Below are 21,094 nucleotides of genomic sequence, written 5' to 3' on the forward strand. Positions count from 1 at the left end.
GAGAGAGAGAGAGAGAGAGAGAGAGAGAGAGGCGGTGGGGACTTCCCGGTGCCAGAAGCATATGTGAGGATAGAAATAACTGCCTTTCCTGTAGCTTTAGACGTTTTTTCCCAGTCAGAAGAAAAATATGTGCAGAGGCTTTAGCGTATTAAGGGAAAGTCCCAAGTCTGTTTATTGCTGCTTGTAGTCAGTTATATTTGGTAAGAATCCCAGGATCTTAAAGCTGGCTAGGGATATTAGAATCGCCTAGGCCAACTGGCCTTCTCATTTTACAGATGAGAAACAGACAGATAAGCCAAATGGTTTACTCCGAGCCACCTCACAAAGGAAACGATGGAGCCAGGTTTCTCCTGCTTAGCTATTTCCTAACTCATTTCCCTTATATTCCTGAGTGTGCTAAAACAAACAAACAAACGTCCTCGTGGGATTACCAGTTACATCCTTGGAATCAGTCGTAGGATAAAAGCTAGTATAACTTGTTTATGGCAATAATGAATAAAAGGAAAGGCTACTTGTTCTTAATTTCACAGTAAACTTAAGATTCACAGCCCTTGGGTCTATTCTGACTCACAGTGACCTGATGGGACTGGGTAGAATTGCCCTGTGCGTTTCTGATACTACAACTTTATGAGTGTAGAAAGCCTCATCTTCCTCCTATGGAGTGCCTTGTGGTTTCAAAATGCTGACCTTGAGGTGAGCATCCTGGTGCCATAACTACCACGTCACCAGGATTGGCTTATTAAGGATATATACATATATGTACACACACGCACACAATTGCTTCATTAAAGCAAATTATATGTAAGGGGACTTTTGGTGTAGGGATTTAATTCTTTAACTTTAGATTTATCTTGCGATAAAAGTTCAATATAATAAACCAGGATGGATAGGTCTAATTTTGTGTAAGCATTTTCTAAGGTCATTAGTGTATAAATATGTGAATAATGGTTAATTTTTAAATTACTGATATCAGGTCCCTAATTAAGATTTAGGACCGATATAGAAGATTCTGTGGCAGCCATCTCTGTAATACTGGTGAATGAAAAGTACACAAGAACAATTTTAAAGGATATGAAAACATGTAAGGTCAAATACTTCCTTTCCAAGATCATTTTGTTACACTTCCTTGTTTGGAAATCAAAGGCTCTGGGGATGTTGAGAATGACAGTCATTTGCCTACTTTAATGGTACTCTGGTCTGTTGCTGTGGAGAGTGAGAATAGTATTTAAAGATGATCCTGGGGCCATCTAATGTATTAAAGCACTTTCATGAAGGTCTTTGGAAAATGTTGCTATCAAATCAGTTAACGTTTATTCCGCATACACAAAGAAAACCTGTTTTCCATCTACCAGGAGCTTACGGTCCAGTGGGCAGGCCTTTTACGTAGGGGCATGTGTAAATGCTGACCATTTGAGCAGGCACATGCGAAACAGCATGCATATGTCACAGAGCACAGCAGTGTCCATGGAGGGGGCTGCAGTTGTGTCTGAGCCCTATAATTGGCACACATAGAAAACGCAGGAAATACTTGGGAGACAATGAGTGAGTGCATTTTGTTGCCAGATGTGCTTTGTGAAGGCACTGCATGGAAGAAAAGCAAGAGACGTGGCTTGCTTCTCTTAAGAGGGACATTACTCATTGCCCGGTCTAAGCAGTTTGGGCTTTTTCAGTGTACAATGTGGAACTGCTGCGCAGAAGTGTGATGTGATCAAAATGGTAATTTAAGAAGATAAATCTTTGGCCACGAATGTTTTGATGGAGAGAGAAATTGGAGGGAGACCAGTTGGCAGGCTCTTTGTTACAGGATTTTTAGTAGGAGCTGAATTCTGTGTGCCAGGCACCATCCTAAGCATTTTTCTTACATTAAACTCTATGAGTACTATTCTTATCCCCATTTTACAGATGAGGAAACTGAGGCATAGAGTAACCCCTGTGCTCCCCCCAGGTCACATAAGCTCTTCACCCAAGAAGTGAGGTGTCTGTCCTATTACCGCTGCCATAGGTGGTTTGCATGTAAATGAGGACTCTGCCTCTGGACAGAACTGAGGAGCCTGCGGTGGGAAAGTGCGGAGGAAATGGATAGCTGTCATTGGACTAGATGTGTGAGGCAAGAGGGAAGTGTCACAGGTTAGCCAAGCTAATCCTGAAGTAGATCCGTGGCATACATCAAAACAGGATGGCAAAGGGAGGTATTAACCCTGAGATCCATCCATGTACTTCCCAAATATTTGCCCTAAGGATATAATCATAGATGAAGCATTCAGCAGTGGTTGGAATTGGGGGAAGCGCTCTAGTCAGGAGTCATCTCTGAGTCGCGATTCATCGTTGAAGTCTTGGAAGTAGGTGATTGAGCCCTCCACTGCAGAACTTGAAGAAAACCTTTTTGAGGCTTAGTTCCCAACCCCAACCCTCAAGGGCAAGGAGAACAAAACAGCTGGTGTTATTAAGTAGACAACCCCATGTGTGTGAGCGTAGAACTCCATGAAATCTTAATGGCTGTGATTTTTCAGAAATAGATGGCCAAGCCTTTCATCTGATGTGCTTCTGGGTGGACTCCAACCGCCAACCTTTGGAAGATGTAGTCAAGCTCTTAGCCATTTGCTCACACAAGAACTCATTATGAGGCATGAGTTCCAATGTATAGTGACCATATAGGAAAGATTAGAACCACCCCTTTGGGTTCCCCAAAGGGTAAATATTTTTGAAGGCAGACTACCTTATCTCTCTCCCAATGAGTATGAGAGGCTGGTAGGTTTGAATCACCAACCTTGTGGATAGCAGCCCAAGCCCTTTACCCACTACACCACCAGGGCTCCTTTTCTGAGGCATAGGGGAAGGGTATGAGATGCCATTGAAAGACGTAGACAAGCAGCAAGTCCGAAGACAGAGGCCCAGGACAGCTGAGATGTGACTAGTCGATAGTATCCACAGTGGAAGGAAGAAAATACTTCACAGTGGATTTCTCTCCAATCTTTGTCCTATATTTCGTTGTTGTTGGTGTAGAAAGTCACTTTGTAGTTTATATAAAGTTACCTGCCTTGCCTTTTCCATAGTGAATGAACTGTGTCTTAATACTGCTTTGTTTTGTTTTCTAACTTTGGGGCATTTGGATTCCCCCCTGCACTCGCAGGATGTAGATGAGCTTACAATGGATTTAAGAGGATGGTTTATGAGAAAATCAGTGCAGCAATTATAAAATACTCAAGAGTTGGCAGTGAGCTTAGTAAACTGAAGCAAAAAAATATATGAATTATTCATCATCATTGTATTGTGGGTACCTAGATCAGTGACTGATGCTGAATTAATGAAAAGAGGGAAGAATTAAATTGGAAGATTGGTGTCTTAGGATCCATGCAGTGCATTGTTTGCGGGGGGATTTTGTTTTGCTTTTTAATGAAGATTTATTTAATTGAATAAGCCTTATTTAATTGAATTAAAATCAAGACTAGTTTAATGAATACTTACTTGGGCGAGTGATTAGCTTGTTTAGCCCTAGAGAACTGGAGGGATACCATTGTTTCTTGAGGCTGAGAGCTCTGCAGACCAAGTGTTGAGCACAGATGTTATAGCAAGAAGGAACTTCAGACACTAAAATCCCTGCAGTCGGAAATGAGCCGAATGAATGCGGAGGAGGAAGTGTAATTACAGGCGCAGGGAGATTGAAAACAGGTTCATAATGTTCCTTGTGAGGAGGATGGCAGTCAATAAAAGGATGGCTGAGCCTGAGTGCCGACCGAGCAGAAGGCATACAGGATTATTTCAGAACAGTTACTCCGGGGTTAGGAGCAGGTCATGGGCTCACTCTTGTCTCAGAAAGTGGTGGTAATTTATGTTATAAACATTTGGATGGGAGATTACTCTGTCAAAGAAGTGTTTTTATAAACTCCTAGAGCCTCAAAATATGCTTTCAAGAAAGTCCATTCCAACCCGGTGGCCTGATAGAGCCATGGTATAAGGAGCTTTGGGTGACGTATTGGTTACAAGTTGGGCTGGTTACCACAAGGTCCACAGTTCCAAACCACCAGCCGCCCAATGGGAGAAAGATGGGACTTTCCACTCCATAAGGAGTTGACAGTCTCACAAAAACACACAGGGGCAGTTCTGCCCTGTCGGATAGTGGCCCTTTCAACCAGCATTGATTTGATGGCAGTGAATTAGATAGCGCCCCTGGTGGCACACCAGTTAAGCACTTAGTACTGACCAGCCCCTCTGTAGGCGAGAGATGTAGCCATTTACTTCTTTAATTTCTGTAAAGATGCCCAGGCTAGAAAACCCTCTAGGGCTGTTCTACTCAGTCCTATGGGAAAGGTCTCACTATTTGTTGGAAATGAACTTGATGGCAATGGGCTTGAGTTCGGTGATGCTAGTTTCTGTTGCCCAATCAGGGCTGGGAGGGGGGAGGGGTATAAGTTCAGTTCTTTGGAGTGTTGTTTCATAAACCATCAAGCCTATTAACCTGATACCTGTCATCTTAGCAAGGAGGGGTCACTCACCTTCATTGATGAAAGTTACCGGTGGTATCTTGAAAGGGCTTTGGGTGGGAGCGGTCGCCAGGTCCGGGGGTGACAGTAGGTCTCTGGGGTAATCTGGATCTCTCTGTATCTCATTCCCCCCCAGCAGACCAGGAGTGTACTGGTGGCTGTTAGGGAGGTGCTGGGGCACCACCTGGACAAGAGGAGGAGACCCATGGGTGTCTTGTCGGGAAAATAGTCTCAAGCACTGTTCCTCCAGCAGTGTGATCATCACGGACTGGTTATTGACCAGATCAGTCAAGGAGGCGTATTTCACCTCTAGTTCCCTGTATCTGGTTGCCATCTTGAGCATTTCGGTGGTGACGTTGAGGATTTTGTTTTCCAACTGGGAAAGTTCAAGGGAGTTGTCCCTCTTGCGGATGATCTCGTGCAGCAGTTGCATGTAGAGTTGGGTCACCCGGGAGTTCATGTTTCGGCTCTCCTTCCTCAGCAGCTTCACCTCATTGACGATGTTTCCGTCGACATCCACCACTAGTTGCAGCACATCTATCTCCCGCTTCTGCCGGGAGAGCACATCCCTCAGGTTCTCGAGATCCATCTTGGTGATCATGTCTTTAATGGTGCCTGCGTCTTGCCCTTTGGTGTTGACACAGATGGGCCCTGTTATTTTTTGTTCCGGCACCAGGAACGTGTATGCACACTTCCTGACCTCCTCCTTGCCCTCTGCTGCGCGAGGAGGTCTCCGGTGAGTTGTCTTCCATATTTTGAGCTGGCCCCCGCAGCAGCAGTCAGCGCTCATCAGCAGGAAGGCGAGCGTGCCGAGGGTCCAGGCGAAAGCCTTCATGCTGAAAGGAGCTGCACGGTGCTGTCTTTGGAGGAGCACGTCAGTTGGGACCTGGGGGAGGGGTGGGGGAGGGTGTTGTAAAAAAAACCAAACCATTAGTAAGCTACTTTTAAAGTCAGTACTATAAGAAGGTATCCGAAGTGGAAAATGGGTTATTTGTTGCTGCTGATAAAACACACCCCAGTGGCAGAATTGACCCTCCAGTTTCTTAAATTCAGAATTAAATGATAATGATTACACGATAGGTTCACTGGCATGTGTTTGAAGGCTGAGTTTCAGAGGCTCGCTCTCCCCTCTGCCACCCTACTGTAACGCCTTTTATTCCCCAGCCCGCTGAACGGTTGGTTGGAGGCTGCCCGGTGTCCCTGGGTATGGATATGTACCACTGGACGCCCGTGGGGCTTTTGAAACCTCATTACGCACCTGCCTCACCTTTAAAGAGCTTACTTGTTACCTGAAGATTATAAAAAGTGGTACACAGTGCCCCTCCAAAACCTTAATAAAAACATCCTGGCCTAACTAGTTCTAAGGTTGTCGTGTGCCTCTTTACTGCTCGGGGTTTTATATTCGTACTGGGCAGTTTCAGTTGACTTGGTTCTCTGTATTACTGTGTTTGGGGTTTGTTTTGTTTTTTTCAACCTGTCAAATCAAAGAGATGTTTGGACACGTCTGAAACCAGAAAGTTTGAGCATTGTGTGTTTGGTTTGCTTCGTTCTTGCTTTGGCAGATGAGAAATCCTTGTCCCGGCCATCCAATTGATGCCGATTCATAGAGACCCTATAAAACAGGGTAGAACTGCCCCTGTGTATTTCCAAGACTGTTAACTCTTTATGGGATTAGAAATCCCCCATCGTTCTCCCTTGGAGCGGCTGGTGGTTTCAAACTGCTGACTTTGTGTCTAATAGCCCAATGTGCAACCACTGACTGTGCTACAGGACTCCTCCTTAGTAGCTTTTTTTTCATTCTGAGGAAACACTAGCTAGTTCTAAGGCCCAGAGCGACCTTCTTCCTCTTTGGTCACTCCTGAAAGAGTAGTAGCAGTAGAGTGGGTGAACTGTTTTCCCTCCCCTGGCTCATTAACAAGCTGCTGTACTGTAGCCTGCCTTCCCACTTTTAAAATCTCAGTTTCTGTGACAGTCGATACTCCGCGTCGAAGCTCTTCTAGCCTGTCTTCCACCTGAGAACTTGTTGAATTGAGGAACTAGGTCCCAAGTTGTTTACGGCTGTCATTGATGACAATTACAGCTTCCTGGGTGCTTGTTAAGTGCCAGGCACTATTTTAAACACTCTATTGCATTCATTCATTCATTTAATACTGCAACCCCTTGAGATAGATTATTATGATTTCATTTTCCAGTGAAGAGTATGACATCCAGAGTTGGATACTGAGGAGTTATACAGCTTCTGAAAGGTAGAGCCAGGCTTTGCGCGGAAGCAGAAGACTCCAGGGTGCGTGTGGTCAGCCACCACAGCACATGACTGCACACTGGGGCAGTTTACCACCGACACTGCACATTCCTTATATTGCATGGCATGCACAACAGGACTGTGAAGTAAGTCTTCTGCCTTTTATCTCAAATGAACAGCATCCTGGAGAAGCCCAGACATTCAAATAGGATTCATATCCCCGACCCATAAAGTTTCTAGGCCTGTGTTTGTTTGTTTTTTTCTTTTTAAAAAATGTTTATTATTTTTAAAATTTTATTTTATTGAGGGCTCTTATAACTCTTATCATAATCCAATTTTATTTTAATCTTTGTCTTGTTATTTTACCCTAAGTCATAACCACAGATCTTTCTTGTTTTTCACTTCCATTTGCTAGTTTATCTTTTATTGCTTTGACCCATTACTTAATTATGCAAAAATATTTGTGAGTCATTTTTGTCAGAATTTTCCCCCATTGTTTTTGCTGTCATCCCTTTGCCTCTGGCAGGTCCAAACGTATTGCTACACAGAAGCCTTTATTAAACAAAAATGTCAAAGTGCACACTGTTGTTTCCTGACACGTTCTTCATCTGGGTCCACGCATTCTGGAGGCAGTTTCCCATCTCTAAGCCTTTCCCAAAGAATCCTGTGCTCTGTGACTTAGGCCACATAGACACTGCGGTTCTGGCACGCAGGAACTCAGACCGGCTTCTTGTTAAGTGATCTGTGAGTGTGAGGGCCAAAAAGAAGTGTGAAGGGGTCGCATCAGGGCTGTAGGGAGTATGGGGTCAGGCTTCCCAAGGGTTTTCTTTTTCTCATTGGAAAGTCCTTGCTGCTCTGAAAGAATGAGCGGCCACATTGTCATGATGGGATGGGGGAGAAGCAGGGGGCCCTGATTCTTGATCCAAGTTTCCTGGCCTCTTCCTCACCAGGCCAGTTTCTCATTTTCTTAAAACTTCTTCATAAGCCCCTGTGATCATCCTGTGTCCGTCGAGAAAGTATATCAAGATTATCCCACTGGGCCCCCCCAAAATCAACCACCATTACCTCCTGAGCTTACAATTTGCCTTTGAATTTAACTAGCCCAGGAGGTCCCCTCAGGAGCTTGCTTTGATTGGAATCTTGATCTCTGGATCATGTTGGTAAGTCCAGGATCTGCCCCTGGTTATGATTTGTTCCGTAAAATTATCTTCATTAGCTTCAATCTTGCTTAAAAAGATGGGAAGACCAGCTTCAGAGTCAGCTGATCTTCACACCATACCTTTGGCACCCACCAAGTTCTAAGCGTGCCTGAGCCCAAGGAGTTAGTTTGATTTTGAAAATCCTGAATGGCATGAGATCCCATCTTCAGTAGATACCACATCAGTGGTCATTCTCCTGTCTTGTTTCACCTGTTTCTGGGCTTTCGTTTTTTCATTTGTCATGGTTAACCGTCTTCCCTCTCTTGGCTTATCTTTGAGCTCTCTCTAACCTTGCTTGAAACACTTGTTCCATCTAAAAACATGTTGCATGTGGGGCAGCATCCCTGTAAACTTGTTGCAAAACTTCAGTGATTAAGGAAGATGTCCACTTTAGTTTTGTTAAGAATTGGATATGTAGCTTTTCCCCCATGGCACAAAAAGAAGAAGAAGACTAAGTCAAGTGGATTACTGGGAGCATTGTCTACAGCCATCCACTGGTTGGTCATACTTACACACATTTCGTTTGGAATAGACTCATGCATGTATGAACTAGGACCCTAGTAGCAATACCTTTTGATTGGCCCATCTGTCTATCAATTGATAGTGACATGTCTGATTTGAGATTTTGGAGCCCCATGTAGTAACAGTGGTTAACCTACTGAGCCACTAGCTAAAAGATGGGAGAGTCAAGAACAAGCTTGTCCTCTACTTTCCAAAACTGGGAGATTGAAAAGCCTTATGGAGCCCCAGTCACGTCTTGCCTTGACAGCAACTGGTTTTAATGTGTGCTTACAAGCCCTCCACAGCAGAAAGGCTGTCAGTACCACGAGGCCTCCGTGTTTGTCATGAAGAGGGCTGCTACAATCAGGTGTGCGCGTGTTTTCTCAAGTACGACAGTGCTGTCAAGATTGGATAAAAAAGAAAGTGAAGAATGGGTGCAATGCTGAGAATTATTTTTCTTTTACTAACTTGGTCAAGATAGGGTGGGTATAACAACATTCCTCTTGGATGACTACTTGTAATTTTTAATGGGGTTTTTTGTACTTTGCCTTCGGCAATGGTAGAAAACTTAAACCTTAAGATTCGTCTTTGTTAGTGTTTCTTTTTAAGGACTTTTACTACATAAGCATTATCTCTACTGAAAACTGGTTTTTAGGAAGTGCCTTTGTATTTATGGGCTCATGGAATTTCAATATGGTCAGGTAAGAGCAGCCATCCTTGTGAGTGAAGGTCCAGCCTTCCTCCTCCCGAGCCAACTGGCCTAATGCTGTCATGGACTCGTTTTCCATTAATAATAGTATGGGCGCTCTTAGAGCCCCAAATTATTTGAGTAATATGTTCTGAAATAAGACTATGGAGAAAGTAAGGGAAATTCAGAAAATATGAAACTTCAAAGAAATATAGAATTTTGTGGCTAGTGGTGGAATGGAACAGTTTCCATTCACAGCGCTTGCTAGGTAAACTAGTGTATGTTAAATTCTAACCTCAACAAAGATAGCAGTAGCTTCCTTATGCTGTTCTGTGTTGGCTCCTGCTGGTTCACTATAGTCCCTGGTAAAGCTGAGCATGGCCCACCCTACGAGCATCTGCTGTAGCTTAGCATTAGAGAGTAGATAGATGTTAACCTTAGTAACCAAAAAACCAAACTCACTGCTATCGAATCAATGCTGACTCATTAGTGACGCCCCTTTTGGGTTTTCTGAGACTATAACTGTTTGGGTTTTCTGAGACTATAACTACAGAGCTGCTGGTAGTTTTGAACTGCCAACTATCCAGATTGAAGCCCAACACCGTAACCACTGCACCACCAATGGAAGATCATATACTACAAGAGGATGCGGGAAGGGGTGGGGTTGGGGCGCTGGGGAACAGAGCAAGCCATTGGGAGAGTTTATGAGTTGTTTAAAACAGTGACTTCAAAAAATGATGATCTGATAATATAAGCCCCCACCTAATTTACAATTTAAAAAAACCCCGAAGATTCATCTTAAAAAATGAATAAATGTACTTCCTTTATTCTTACAAAAGCAATGACTTCGTTGTTCCCTCAAGCAGAGCAAGGACCCACAGTTCTTAAGCAATAGACGAGTTACATCATTTACTTTTCATAGAAGAGCCATGGATCTCCTAAAACTTTAATTCAAATCGCCAGTAAAGAGTTTATTTAACAAATGCATTTACTGTTGCATTTTCTTTCAAACGTTCTCTTATTTAATATTTTCCCACATATTTTCAGTTTTAAAAGGGAAAGATCCATAAATCTACGTTACCTCATAAAAACCTCTCTGTATGTGTTAAAGTTTTCTTAGGTCCCAAGAGAGTGTTATAAATTAGTTATAGAATACTTAAGTCTAAATCGACATCTTTGCTTGGTTGTTTTTAGGGGGCCGGTGGGGAGAAGGGGTGGGAATGTTTTCCATGCGCCCGGTTAATTTTATCCGTTCTGTTTTTCTTCAGAGTTGCTATGCTGCCAGCTAGCACAAATAAAAGTCAGGACTGACTTCCTTTCAGATGGTAACTTGTAGGGCCACGTACTGGCCCTGCTGTGCACTGACGACACATTAGATAAGGGCTTCTAGATTGGGAAATATATGCTGGAAAGAGACTTGAGAACCGCCTTATCCCAGGACGGTAGGAACCAAAGGGAGAAGCCCCTGCTATGACTTGGGTTTCAGCCTCAGTGACTACTGCCTGAGGCTTCCGACGAGCAAGTTGAGGCTTAATGAGGTCCTCCACTTTCCATAGCGGAGGACGAGAGAGATGACAAGCATTTCGGGTCCTTGATTGCTTGGGAATTTTAGCCCAATCTCATGTAAACTAATGTGTGGTTATCCAAGGCCCTTCTCCGTATCCAGTCCCTCGGAACAGTTTTGAATCTTGGAGGAAAGGCTATGAAAGCAAAGTTGAACCATCTTTGCTTTACTATTAGTTGTTTATTAAAGATTCCATTAATGTCTTTACTGCTTAAAGGGCAGAGGGTCCCCAAATTATAACCGACTGCCTTTGGCATTAAAATTGCTATCGGCAACTAATTTTATTCTTTTAGTAATTCGCACAGTAATATTAAGCAAAGCCTTCAGGTGTAATTTTTCCCCCATATCACTTTAGCAACTTTTACTTCTTAAATTAAAAAAATAAATAAATTTCAGGTATAATCTTGAAGGCCACCAAAAATCTCTTTAAAAAATTTATGTTGCCTTTTAATTGTGTTCTTAAGTAGTTGTATTTTCTCAATTCTTACTTCCTATTGTTAATGTTAACCACTTAAATTATTATACTTCTGTCATATTTTCAACACAACCCTAATCCTAATCCATAAGGGATTAGGTTTTTAATGTACTAATATATTTCAGCTTTTCCAAATGATTTTAGCTATGTAGCAGTTTTACTTTCTTCTGCCAAAGTGAAATTACTGTTAATGTGAAGCCTAGAAAGTTATTTAAAATTTGGGTTCATAGCAAGAAATACCATAGGTGTATTTTACATTTTTGAAAAGATTTTCTGCTTGATACTTGGTTGCTCTCTGAGGTGTTATAAAGCCTTGCCGTTGTGCAGCGTTGAGAAATTCAGTATTGTGTCTGTATGAATCCTAAACACACACACTGTGCTTAGAGGAAGACACTGTTCGTTTTTCACAGCTGTCTTCCTTAGTTTGAATCTCTTTAATCCAGGTGCTAGAAACCATATACATTGAATTTCATTACCTGCTAACATTTCTTTCCAGTCAGTTTTTAAAGCACTTGCTTTCTGAGACTCAGCAGGCATGCATCCGTCTGTTATTCTATGCAACAAATCTGTTATCCTGTGCAACAAATGGAGCCTCAAATAATGGGAACATCAACCTCATAACTGACATAAGATGCAGCTTTTACATAGAAATGCAAAACAAAACCTGCACGGCATTGTGATGTGCTCCAAAGTTCCTTGCTTTGTAAGAGATTTGGAAGTTGCTGCTCCAGACGTGAAGTAATTATGCATGTCAACATACATAGTCTTTTAAATAAGAACAGAAGAAATATTAAAATACCTTTTTTGTCTGCTGATAAAGTGAATTCCAAAACGTGCTGCCCTGAGTCTCGGTTTTAGAAATCAGGGTTGAAGTTTGTTCCTCGGGGAGTCTAATGGCAACTGCATTTTTGTTGCGGCCGATGAGTCCGAGCTGTAATAAGGAACGTCTTTTTGTTCTTCTTCTTCTTAGAGCCCCAATCAGTCGAATTTGACAAGCCTCCTATGTGATTTTAAGTAGTGCAGTGGCAGTTCTGGTCTGCGGGCTGCCTTTAATCCAGCAGAGAAGGCATTGCGGCTTTGCTCCGCCTGCCACATGGAGAGTGCAGTAACCAGCTGCAGCTGACCAGACAGTGTGTGCACTGCCCCTAACTGTGATTTCCTTGCCTTCTCGGGAGACTCAAGTTCAGCCCACATATTACGTCACCAAAAAAAATTGCTCAAAACTGGGGGCGGGGTCAGGAGGCGGATGGGACTCTACTTAGGATTTCCTCTCTGGTCCCTTAAATCGGGGTGGGGGGATCAGCAGGAGGCTGACGAGTTCTGAACAAGGAGAGATTATGTGCGGGTTGAAGAAAGGGCACCATCTGGAAACAAACTGTCATGGGGTAGTTATAAGACAAACCTCCCAGTCTGCTGGCTGGCGAGCACTGGAGAAGAAAGCACTAATGCACATTTAGTGTTCACCTTCACTCAGCGGTCGTTACAGGCTGATGTTTGGCCTTCTGTTCAGAAAACGAGCTGCAGTTGGTCAGGAGGCAACCCTTATGTTGCCATTTTACAAGGTCTTAAACGTCTAAGAAAGATGATGTTGTAATATGTCATCCTATGGTGTAACGTCTCTTCGGATAAAATGGCTTCTAGATATCATTGTCAAAGCCTACTAGAAATTACCGTAGGAGATTCTTTTCCTAAACTTAATAGTTAGTAATACTTTTTAAACTTAAATTCTGGTTTAAAATAATAAAGAGTGACCATCTCCTCTTCTACAGTATTGTTGCTCTTGTCTCTGTAAGGTCGTTCTTGTTACGGTGGTGTGGTTAACAGCAAGCATATCCCTGGCGTGAGGGCAAAGATGGGATTTCTGACTCTCCACTGGCTATGAACTTACACGTGCCGTCTGCTCCACTTTTCCTCTGCTTTGAAACGGGTGCTGAAGAAGGGATTAATCATTGTGCACCAGCTGTGCTGTTATTTTCACATTGAGAAATGTTTTTAAATGGGGAGGCCCTGGTGGTTACGCCTTGGGTTACTGATTGCAAGGTCAGCTGTTCAAAATCACCAGCTGTATCTTGGAAGAAAGATGAGGCTTTCTACCCCCTTAAAGAGTTAGTCTCGGAAACCCACAGGGGCTGTCCTATGGCCGGCAGTCGGTTTTAAAAAATATCTTAATATGTGAAGAAACACAATCTTAGTCATTTCAAGTACATTTAACTGCACCCACTCCTTACCAGCATGATTCCCCTAGACAGATCAGGTTGTTAAATGAAAATCAGCATGATGCGAAAAGGCAGGATGGCCACATCATTGGGTGACTGACAGCTTGCATCATTACATAACTGCCAAACCGCGATGAATCCTGGCCCCGTCAGGTTGACACATGACCTTAACCATCACAGCCAGCGTTACTCTCACCTCATCACTTAGGCAGGCGCTCAGCGCTGCCAGGCACAGGTTGTTACCGTACAAAACAGTTGGCTAGGTTTTTACTGTGGTCATCATAAATGCAAAGTGTTGCATAACAAGATAGTCGCTAGGCAAGTGACAGAACCCGCACGTGAACTGCCACACTCCAAAGTGCTGGGCTATATTCGCTTCGGTGGATTGTGTACCGGTAATTACAGATTTAGCATTCTGGCTTCTCCCTACCCACATGTACCATGTGCTATTTTCCTCTCGTATGTCCTACCATCTAGTGTTTGTTGATCTGCATCCTAAATGAAGGTCTGAGCTTCATTTCTACCTTTTCACAGCTTGATTCTTAACCTTCCTTTCTTTTTCTAAAATTCATTTGCTATTAAGTAGTAGCCGCCCCGGTGGGACAGTAGTTAAAGCTCTCAGCTGCAAACCCAGCAGCCAGCCACAGGACAGACTAGCACTGTGTCTCTCTCCGTCTTTGGGAGGAAGTCTCAGGAACCCTCGGGCAGCAGCTCGCCCTTACCTGTCAGGTTCCAACTCAGTTGAAATTAACTCGATAGCAGTGGGTTTTGTTTAGGTATGAAATAAATAATAGTACAAAGTTGAAAACTCAAGGGCATACATACTTAAATGCTCACAAGCATGAAGCAAGTTATGTAAATAAGTGAAGTAAACCGGAATTAAAATAATAATGAAAAATCCAGGTAGTCCCCAACTTACAACAGACTTTGAATTACAACAAACCACACTAGGGTCATTTGGGCTTTGTTTTTTAATAATAAAATTGGAATTTTTTTGTACATTTGCTATTAGTGACAAACTACTTACAAGGTTAACATGTATCCATTGGTCTTCAATGTGATGTTTCCAATCCCTAGATCAGACTCACTGCCATGGAGCAGAACTCTGCCCCTTGGGGTGGCTGAGGCTGTACTTAGTACAGAAGCAAACTGCCACATCCCTTCTCCTATCAAATGGCTGATGGGTTTGAACCACTAACCTTCTCAACCCCCAAAAACAAAGGTTGGGTTTGTAAAGTTACTGATATTGATGAAAGCTTCAAAATGAGATATTCAGCTTATGTCAGAAACCACCTAGTGAGGAAGCCACTGGTGCAGTGCCCCTTTGTAAGTCAGAGACTGCCTGTTGTAAGGGTTATGACACGTGTTTGTGCGGTGGGTAATGGAAGGGCAGTTCCTAGGCGATGAACAAGAGTGGTTCTTACATCTATAAGTTGAAGTGTGTAGGTAAGGCAACGGTGTATATAGTTCTTATTTAGCAATACTTTAATGCAAGAGAAGCCTCAAAGCCTGGTCTGTGCTTTAAAAGCTACTCGTGTGGCAACTGAAGGTGGTTGTGATGAAGAATTTGTTGTGAATAGAGGTTGGTGCCATCTGAAAGAAGGGTTGCTTTTGTTGCCTTCACTGGGAAATGTGTCTGTAGCCCTTGAAAGGAGTCCTGCTGGTGTAGTGGGCTTACTTGATGGGCTGCTAGGCACCTTTGAAACTACCAGCGCCACCGCCTCAGGAGAAAGATGAGTCTGTCTCACAGCCTCAGAAACCCACGGAAGCAGCTCTGCTCTGTCCTGCAGGGTCTCTGTGAGTCAGAATCCGCTCAGTGGCAGTGACTGTGTTTTGTTTTGCTTAGCTTTTTAAATATTTTCTGGGTAGTGCAAATCCCTGATAAACTGGGCTGCTGAGCAGAGCTTAGTGATTTGAGTCCTCCCAGAGGCACTCATAAGAAAGGTTTGGTGATTGACTGAGAGAGCAGCCATTGCGAGCCCCGTTGGAGCAGCTCTGCCCCGACTCACCTGCAAGTGCCATCAGTCAGCATCGAGTCAACAGCAGTGGGTGTTTGTGTTTTTATTTTAATTGAGTCTGGGAAAGGAAAACCGTGGGTTGAGAGCAATACTAGAGACAAAAATATTGGAGAAATATTAGAGGAAGCTAGGTTGTAGGTTGATTCATTTGAGTCATCGAAAAAGTTGAGATTCTATGAAAGAAAAAAAAGGAGTCTGTGTGGTAGGTGTGGAGCCCTGGTGGTGTCGTGGTTATGAGTTGGGCTGCAAATCGCATGGTCGACTATTCAAAGCCACCAGCAGCTCCGTGGGAGAAAGACTGGGCTTTCTACTCCTGTAAATAATTGCAGTTGCGGAAACCCAACTAAATGGTAGTGGTATGCTAGGTGGTCTAAAGGATGCAGCAAAGATTTACTGAGTGGGACCAAATGATACTAAATGAGAAAGCTTTGCCATGCCAACCAGCAAAATTGAAGTACGTATTGTCAAAACCTGGGCCTTAATGACTGCTAACCAGAAGGTCAGGGGGCCAAACTCACCAGCCGTGCCACAGGAGGCGACCCGCTCTCAGCTGCAGTAAAGCTAACAGCCCAGGAAGCACTGGGGCCTAGTTCTAGGCTGTCACACTGGGCTGCTGTGCCAAGACGCCACCTGGGGATTTTCATTGAATGTCTTGGAGTGCAAGATTAGGGTCATTGCTTTAAGTGGTTTATAATCTTGAACAGATAAGATATAAATTTGAGACAGCTTAATGAGATTATAAAGTCATAAAAATTATCCAGTGAATGGCATAGATGGTGTATTCATTTATAGCAGTGTGCAATACAAGGAAGTCACTTTGCAATCCCATTCTCACTAGCAGGTTGACGTAGCATTAGATGCCCACGTTCTGTGGATCTTTATAGAAAAAGGGGACTAGACTCAACAACTTCTAAATGGTAATTCTCTTCAAACCTGTGAGAAAACCAGAAAATAGCTAACACTAAGCCAATAACTTGAAAGACACTAAGATTTGAGCCAAGATGAGTGGAAAGGACGTGAGGAAAGCATAGGGCTTATTTGGAAGATGAGTACTTCATTACCCTGCATTTGCTCTGAAAATTCATGAACCTGGAGTACAGAGGTGAGGAGGGAAAGCATATCTTCTATTGTGCTGTGTGTGTCTTATACACATTTCAAACCTCTTTATAACAGTGACTTGGCATGGGCTTGTCCAACCACATTCTTTTGGGAGCTGTGTTAATTTTTGTTGGTGTAACTCTCTACACCAGGAGTAGGAAAGCAGTCACTTCCATTTATAGGCGCATGAAGTGTTTCGGAAATCGTGTTGTTGATATTTAAAATCTAAGGCTTTTGTACCCAAATGAGGCAGTGTTCAAAATAGTTACGGCTGTAATAATAGTTATCGGCGCACAGTAAGGGGTACAGAACTCTCATTAACTTCTTCAGGCTTTCCCACAACTTGGAAAATTGCTACTAGCTATATACAGATGCAAGAAATTGTGATTCAGAGCGATTAAAGTAACTGCCTTCTTTGTACACCGTGCGCATCCCATCAGGAAGTCAGCTGCTTTATCCCAGAGTTCCTCCGCAGCTCTCGGCTCAAGGCTTGCTTTGAATGGTCCTAAGGAGACATTTCATTAAGTGAGAACTTTGCAAGATGCAAGTGTGCTCCCCCATGCTCTATGACTAGATCTTAGTGGTTGTGCGATAAGGCTGCCATATATTAATAGCTGTATTTTAAATATGACATATTGAAATATAGCTACAAATGAACTCCCTCTGCCCGTTGCTTTTTTCACATTTCTTCCAAACAACTAGTTAAGACAAAACTCATTCATCTATTCTGTTTCAGGTATCTATTTGTCAGATTTGACATATATTGACTCTGCATACCCGTCAACCGGCAGCATTCTAGAAAATGAGCAAAGATCAAATTTAATGAATAACATCCTTAGAATAATTTCCGATTTACAGCAGTCCTGCGAATACGGTAAGTGTCTGGGGTTTGGGGCTTCGCCATTACAGACCGGGCTGCCGTTCTGTGGATTCATTCCCACACGCAGCCACTGGCCGCCTTTAACGCAGCCAGGAGGGCCATCGGTGGATGCCCATCCTCACCGGGAGGCAGATCATGACTATTTTTATTCCCATTTAATTCTTTTTAGTTTTGTGCTTTTTATTCTTCAGCTTTTTTAAGTTAGATCATGATATTGAGTAAAGAACCATTACTTTCCAGACTGTATTTTTTTGGACAGGGAAACCAAATGATTAGAAAATGGGGGTTGGCTTAGTTTTTTAATATTAACTTGGGTGCTTCAAATTTGATAAGGAGAAGAGTTGGCTGTTTTTTATGTTTTTAATGTTTGTTTCACATCCGTTCGTATTGGGAAAATTTCAAGCTGTGTTGTTATGCTTAACAGTACAGTAACCCCTTTTACATTTGACTTGAGAACTCTGTGTCCATATTCACTTTACTGTTAATCGTCTGAAGGCTGTCGCTTTCCCTTCCATCTTGGCACCATTAAGAATCAACGGATTCCATTATGCTTTCATTGATAACCCAAATGGTCAAAATATGCTCAGCAGATCACACAGATCATTTGTATGCTATTTAAAACAATGAGATCATCTCATTTGGTTTATTTAAAATGAATTTGTCACAAAACTAACTTTATTTGTATGCATCTATACCCAAAAATGTGTCTAGGGAAGGGGAGAGTATCATAGTAAAAATTAAATAAAATAATTTCTTACTTTTGCTGTTTTCCAGTTTTTTAAGCACAACAAATTATAGTGCTAAATCTAACTTATTTAAAATGTGTATATAGGAGGGAGAAACACATTTACACTTGGGAGCTACGTTTCTTTTAAGTCCTCATTTTTCCCCTCCCTCCCCGGGGAGCTACGTTTCTTTAATCCCCTCCTCCCCCCTCCCCCAAACAAAACACCTTTCTTTACATCTTGCTTTTAAAATAAAGTCCCCGATTTTTCCTATGAGATTGCTGAACAAGTGAGACTTTAAAAATGGAACCATTTTATAAAATATGATGCAAATAGCATGTAACTGTGATTTTTATCTGTGTTAGCAATGCTTTCTATAACTCACTGGTTTCTTTATTACGGCCCAGGTATGATTTCTAAATTATCTCCAGTTTAATATCAAACACGTTTACCTCGGTAATGTCCTCCTAGAGTTAATTGAAATTTGGGTGCCATCTGGTCTTAATTTAGTTTAAAAAATATTTTTCTCAAATTTCCAACTTCTGTTTAAGAGGCCTGTGATAAGATAAATACTTATTCTTTTTAAAGTTAACTTTCTAAAGTTTTAGTTAAAATGTACCTCATAGGATAATTGTTCTTCACCTTTTGCCTAGATATTCCCATGTTGCCTCATGTCCAAAAATACCTGAACTCTGTGCAATATATAGAAGAACTACAGAAGTTTGTGGAAGATGATAATTACAAGTAGGTTTGATCTTGAAAGGTGTTTTGTATGACTTTGTCCTGCCCTCCACCCTTCCATCTCTGAGTGTTCAACATCAACATTGTATCCTATAAATGCCATGCAAGTGTCTAATACAGTGGTCAGTTTCCAGTTGTAAAGGCATTTTGTTTGGTTTTACATTTGCTTTCTGTCATCACAATGTATTTTATAAATCACTGATGCCCACTTCCTTCTCCTTTCCACTTGAAAAGGACTATCCAAGGTGAGGCGAGGGGAGGGTGGGTTTAAATCACTGACTCGTGATCTCATTCCGTTGTGTGGCGTAGATCAGCTGGGGTTCTCTGAAGGTGTGGGGATAAGGAGCTCATCTCTTGAGGCTTTTCATTTCTCTGTTAGCTGTATTAATTTTACAAATATTTTTGCTTAGCTTTATTAAGTCAATTGTTCACAAACCTTTAAGGAGAACTTTACTACAATGTTTTTCTATTTTAAGGTTTTCTCATAGTGAAAAGACACATTGTTCTTCTGTAGCAATACATGAATATAATTGTCCATCTTTTCAGTCTCCTGTGGGGGAGATTATCAACTTCCCTATTTCATAGGTAGCAACAATTTTTAAAGGATTCTGCAGAGCAGAATTAGCCCCATTAAAGGTTAGAAATTCCAAAAAGCAGCTGTAATTGCTTTCCATCAGATATTAAACACAGCGCTCTCCTCAGTAACACACACTGAAATGTGAGCAGGCCAGAGATGAGAGTGGTCCTTGCACAGCAAGAATGATGGCAGATTCAGGAAGTGGTCATGTTTTTAGAACAGGCATAAGGACCAAATGATATAATACATAGCCACATGGAACGATGTCAGTTTTGTAAGTGCTACTAAAATGTAAATTATTATTTTTATTATCTAAGCTATTTTTGCTGTAATAGCACAATTTACACTGTGACTATATATCACATGTATCTATTGGTTAAACAACAAAAAAGTGAAATTTAAAACTGCTTATAAATTGCAGAAACTCTGAAAATATCCTTATATGTTATCTATTGCCTTCTCCCATTCACTAACATTACCTCTAAAGTGGTATTATTTCCATACCAGTTTTTGTCTTGCAACGATTTTGCATGATAATTCGTTTGAAAATCTATGGAGTCGATGGATCTATTTTCGTCTAGGTTGTTTTAAAAATCTCTTGTTGCCTTAGATTATGCACTTCTTGAGCTTGGTAGTCTATCTCCAATCTCTCATATCTCTCACTGCCTCTCATCCTGTCTCTCTCCTTGCTGGTGCAACACTTAATGTGTAATAAACACAGGCTTTCTAACCAAGTACAGAGGATATTACCTTAAAATCCCAAAATATGAGTGAACTATTAAAAATCTGTCTGGCTCAAGAAATGTATTGAATTTAAGAGAAACTACATTTTAACTATTAAGGAGCAGTGAAGCTTAAGGTGTTTCTGTACAGTTAGAGAAGATGGTAATATTTAACTACAGTTGTAAAAGTAAAGTGTTTTCTTGAAGATCACCTTGACTTTGCTGAAAAGCCACTAGGTAACTGTTGATGAGCGGACTATGAAAATGCCTGTGAACGGAACACACTACAGATAGAGCGTGGCTGGGAGTGAGCTCGCGGCTCTGCTGCACCTGCTGGTTTCTGTTTTCATGAGTAGCTGGGACCAGAGCAGCTTGCCCCCTATGTTTGTTTTTAAAGTACACATAGTCCTCAACTTAGGATCAAGCGTTCTTCGTGGTACATCAGTTCTGACATGAACTGAATACCTAATTTTTTGTTTTAATTATTGTTACTGCCCTTTTATCAGTATTTTTATAAACCCAGCAGTGTTTTGAACAAGAAGTCATAAAATTAAACACTTGTGAGTGGATAGGTAGCTGAGAATGAGAACATTGGCAGGTTATGTACTGTAACGTACCACTAACAATAAGATGTACTGGAGGGGGGAAAGACAGTAATAGCTTCCATCCATAGTAACACCCCGCAAGGTCACTGCCACTGAGTCCATTCTTACTCCTGGTGCCCCAAAGGACAAGGGAGAACTGCCCTGTGGGTTTCTGAGACTGTAACTCTTTCCTGGAGTAGAAAGCCTCTCAACTCCAGAGCCGCTGGTGGTTTTGAACTGCTTACCTTGCTGCAAGGGCTCCTTAAGTTAGTGATTATCCTTTGTGTTGATTGCAGACATTTCAAAAATGAATAAAATATTGTTCTTGACCTCAGCCCAATGTAACACATACACCAAACAATTACACGACAGTGTGAGCAGTA

At 42.1% G+C, this 21,094-nt stretch overlaps 2 protein-coding genes across 3 annotated transcripts in view; one reads left to right on the forward strand and one right to left on the reverse strand.

The window, feature by feature from the left end:
• Positions 1–12,226, reverse strand: part of ANGPTL1 (angiopoietin like 1) — a 22,333-nt gene extending 10,107 nt beyond the window's left edge. The window contains exons 1-2 of the mRNA XM_004706710.2: positions 11,950–12,226; positions 4,494–5,367 (exon numbers count right to left, since the gene is read on the reverse strand). Coding sequence (XP_004706767.1) covers positions 4,494–5,316 — 823 coding nt within the window. The 5' untranslated portion in view covers positions 5,317–5,367; positions 11,950–12,226. The remainder of the gene's footprint in view (positions 1–4,493; positions 5,368–11,949) is intronic.
• RALGPS2 (Ral GEF with PH domain and SH3 binding motif 2) overlaps positions 1–21,094 on the forward strand; it is a 99,011-nt gene that overhangs the window by 43,197 nt on the left and 34,720 nt on the right. For both annotated transcript variants that reach the window (XM_045297959.1, XM_045297960.1), the window contains exons 6-7: positions 17,219–17,356; positions 18,741–18,831. In XM_045297959.1, coding sequence (XP_045153894.1) covers positions 17,219–17,356; positions 18,741–18,831 — 229 coding nt within the window. The remainder of the gene's footprint in view (positions 1–17,218; positions 17,357–18,740; positions 18,832–21,094) is intronic.

Source organism: Echinops telfairi, unplaced genomic scaffold (assembly GCF_000313985.2).
Source record: "Echinops telfairi isolate 266 unplaced genomic scaffold, ASM31398v2 ScPeMD7_7424;HRSCAF=8462, whole genome shotgun sequence".
Classification (NCBI taxonomy): domain Eukaryota; kingdom Metazoa; phylum Chordata; class Mammalia; order Afrosoricida; family Tenrecidae; genus Echinops; species Echinops telfairi.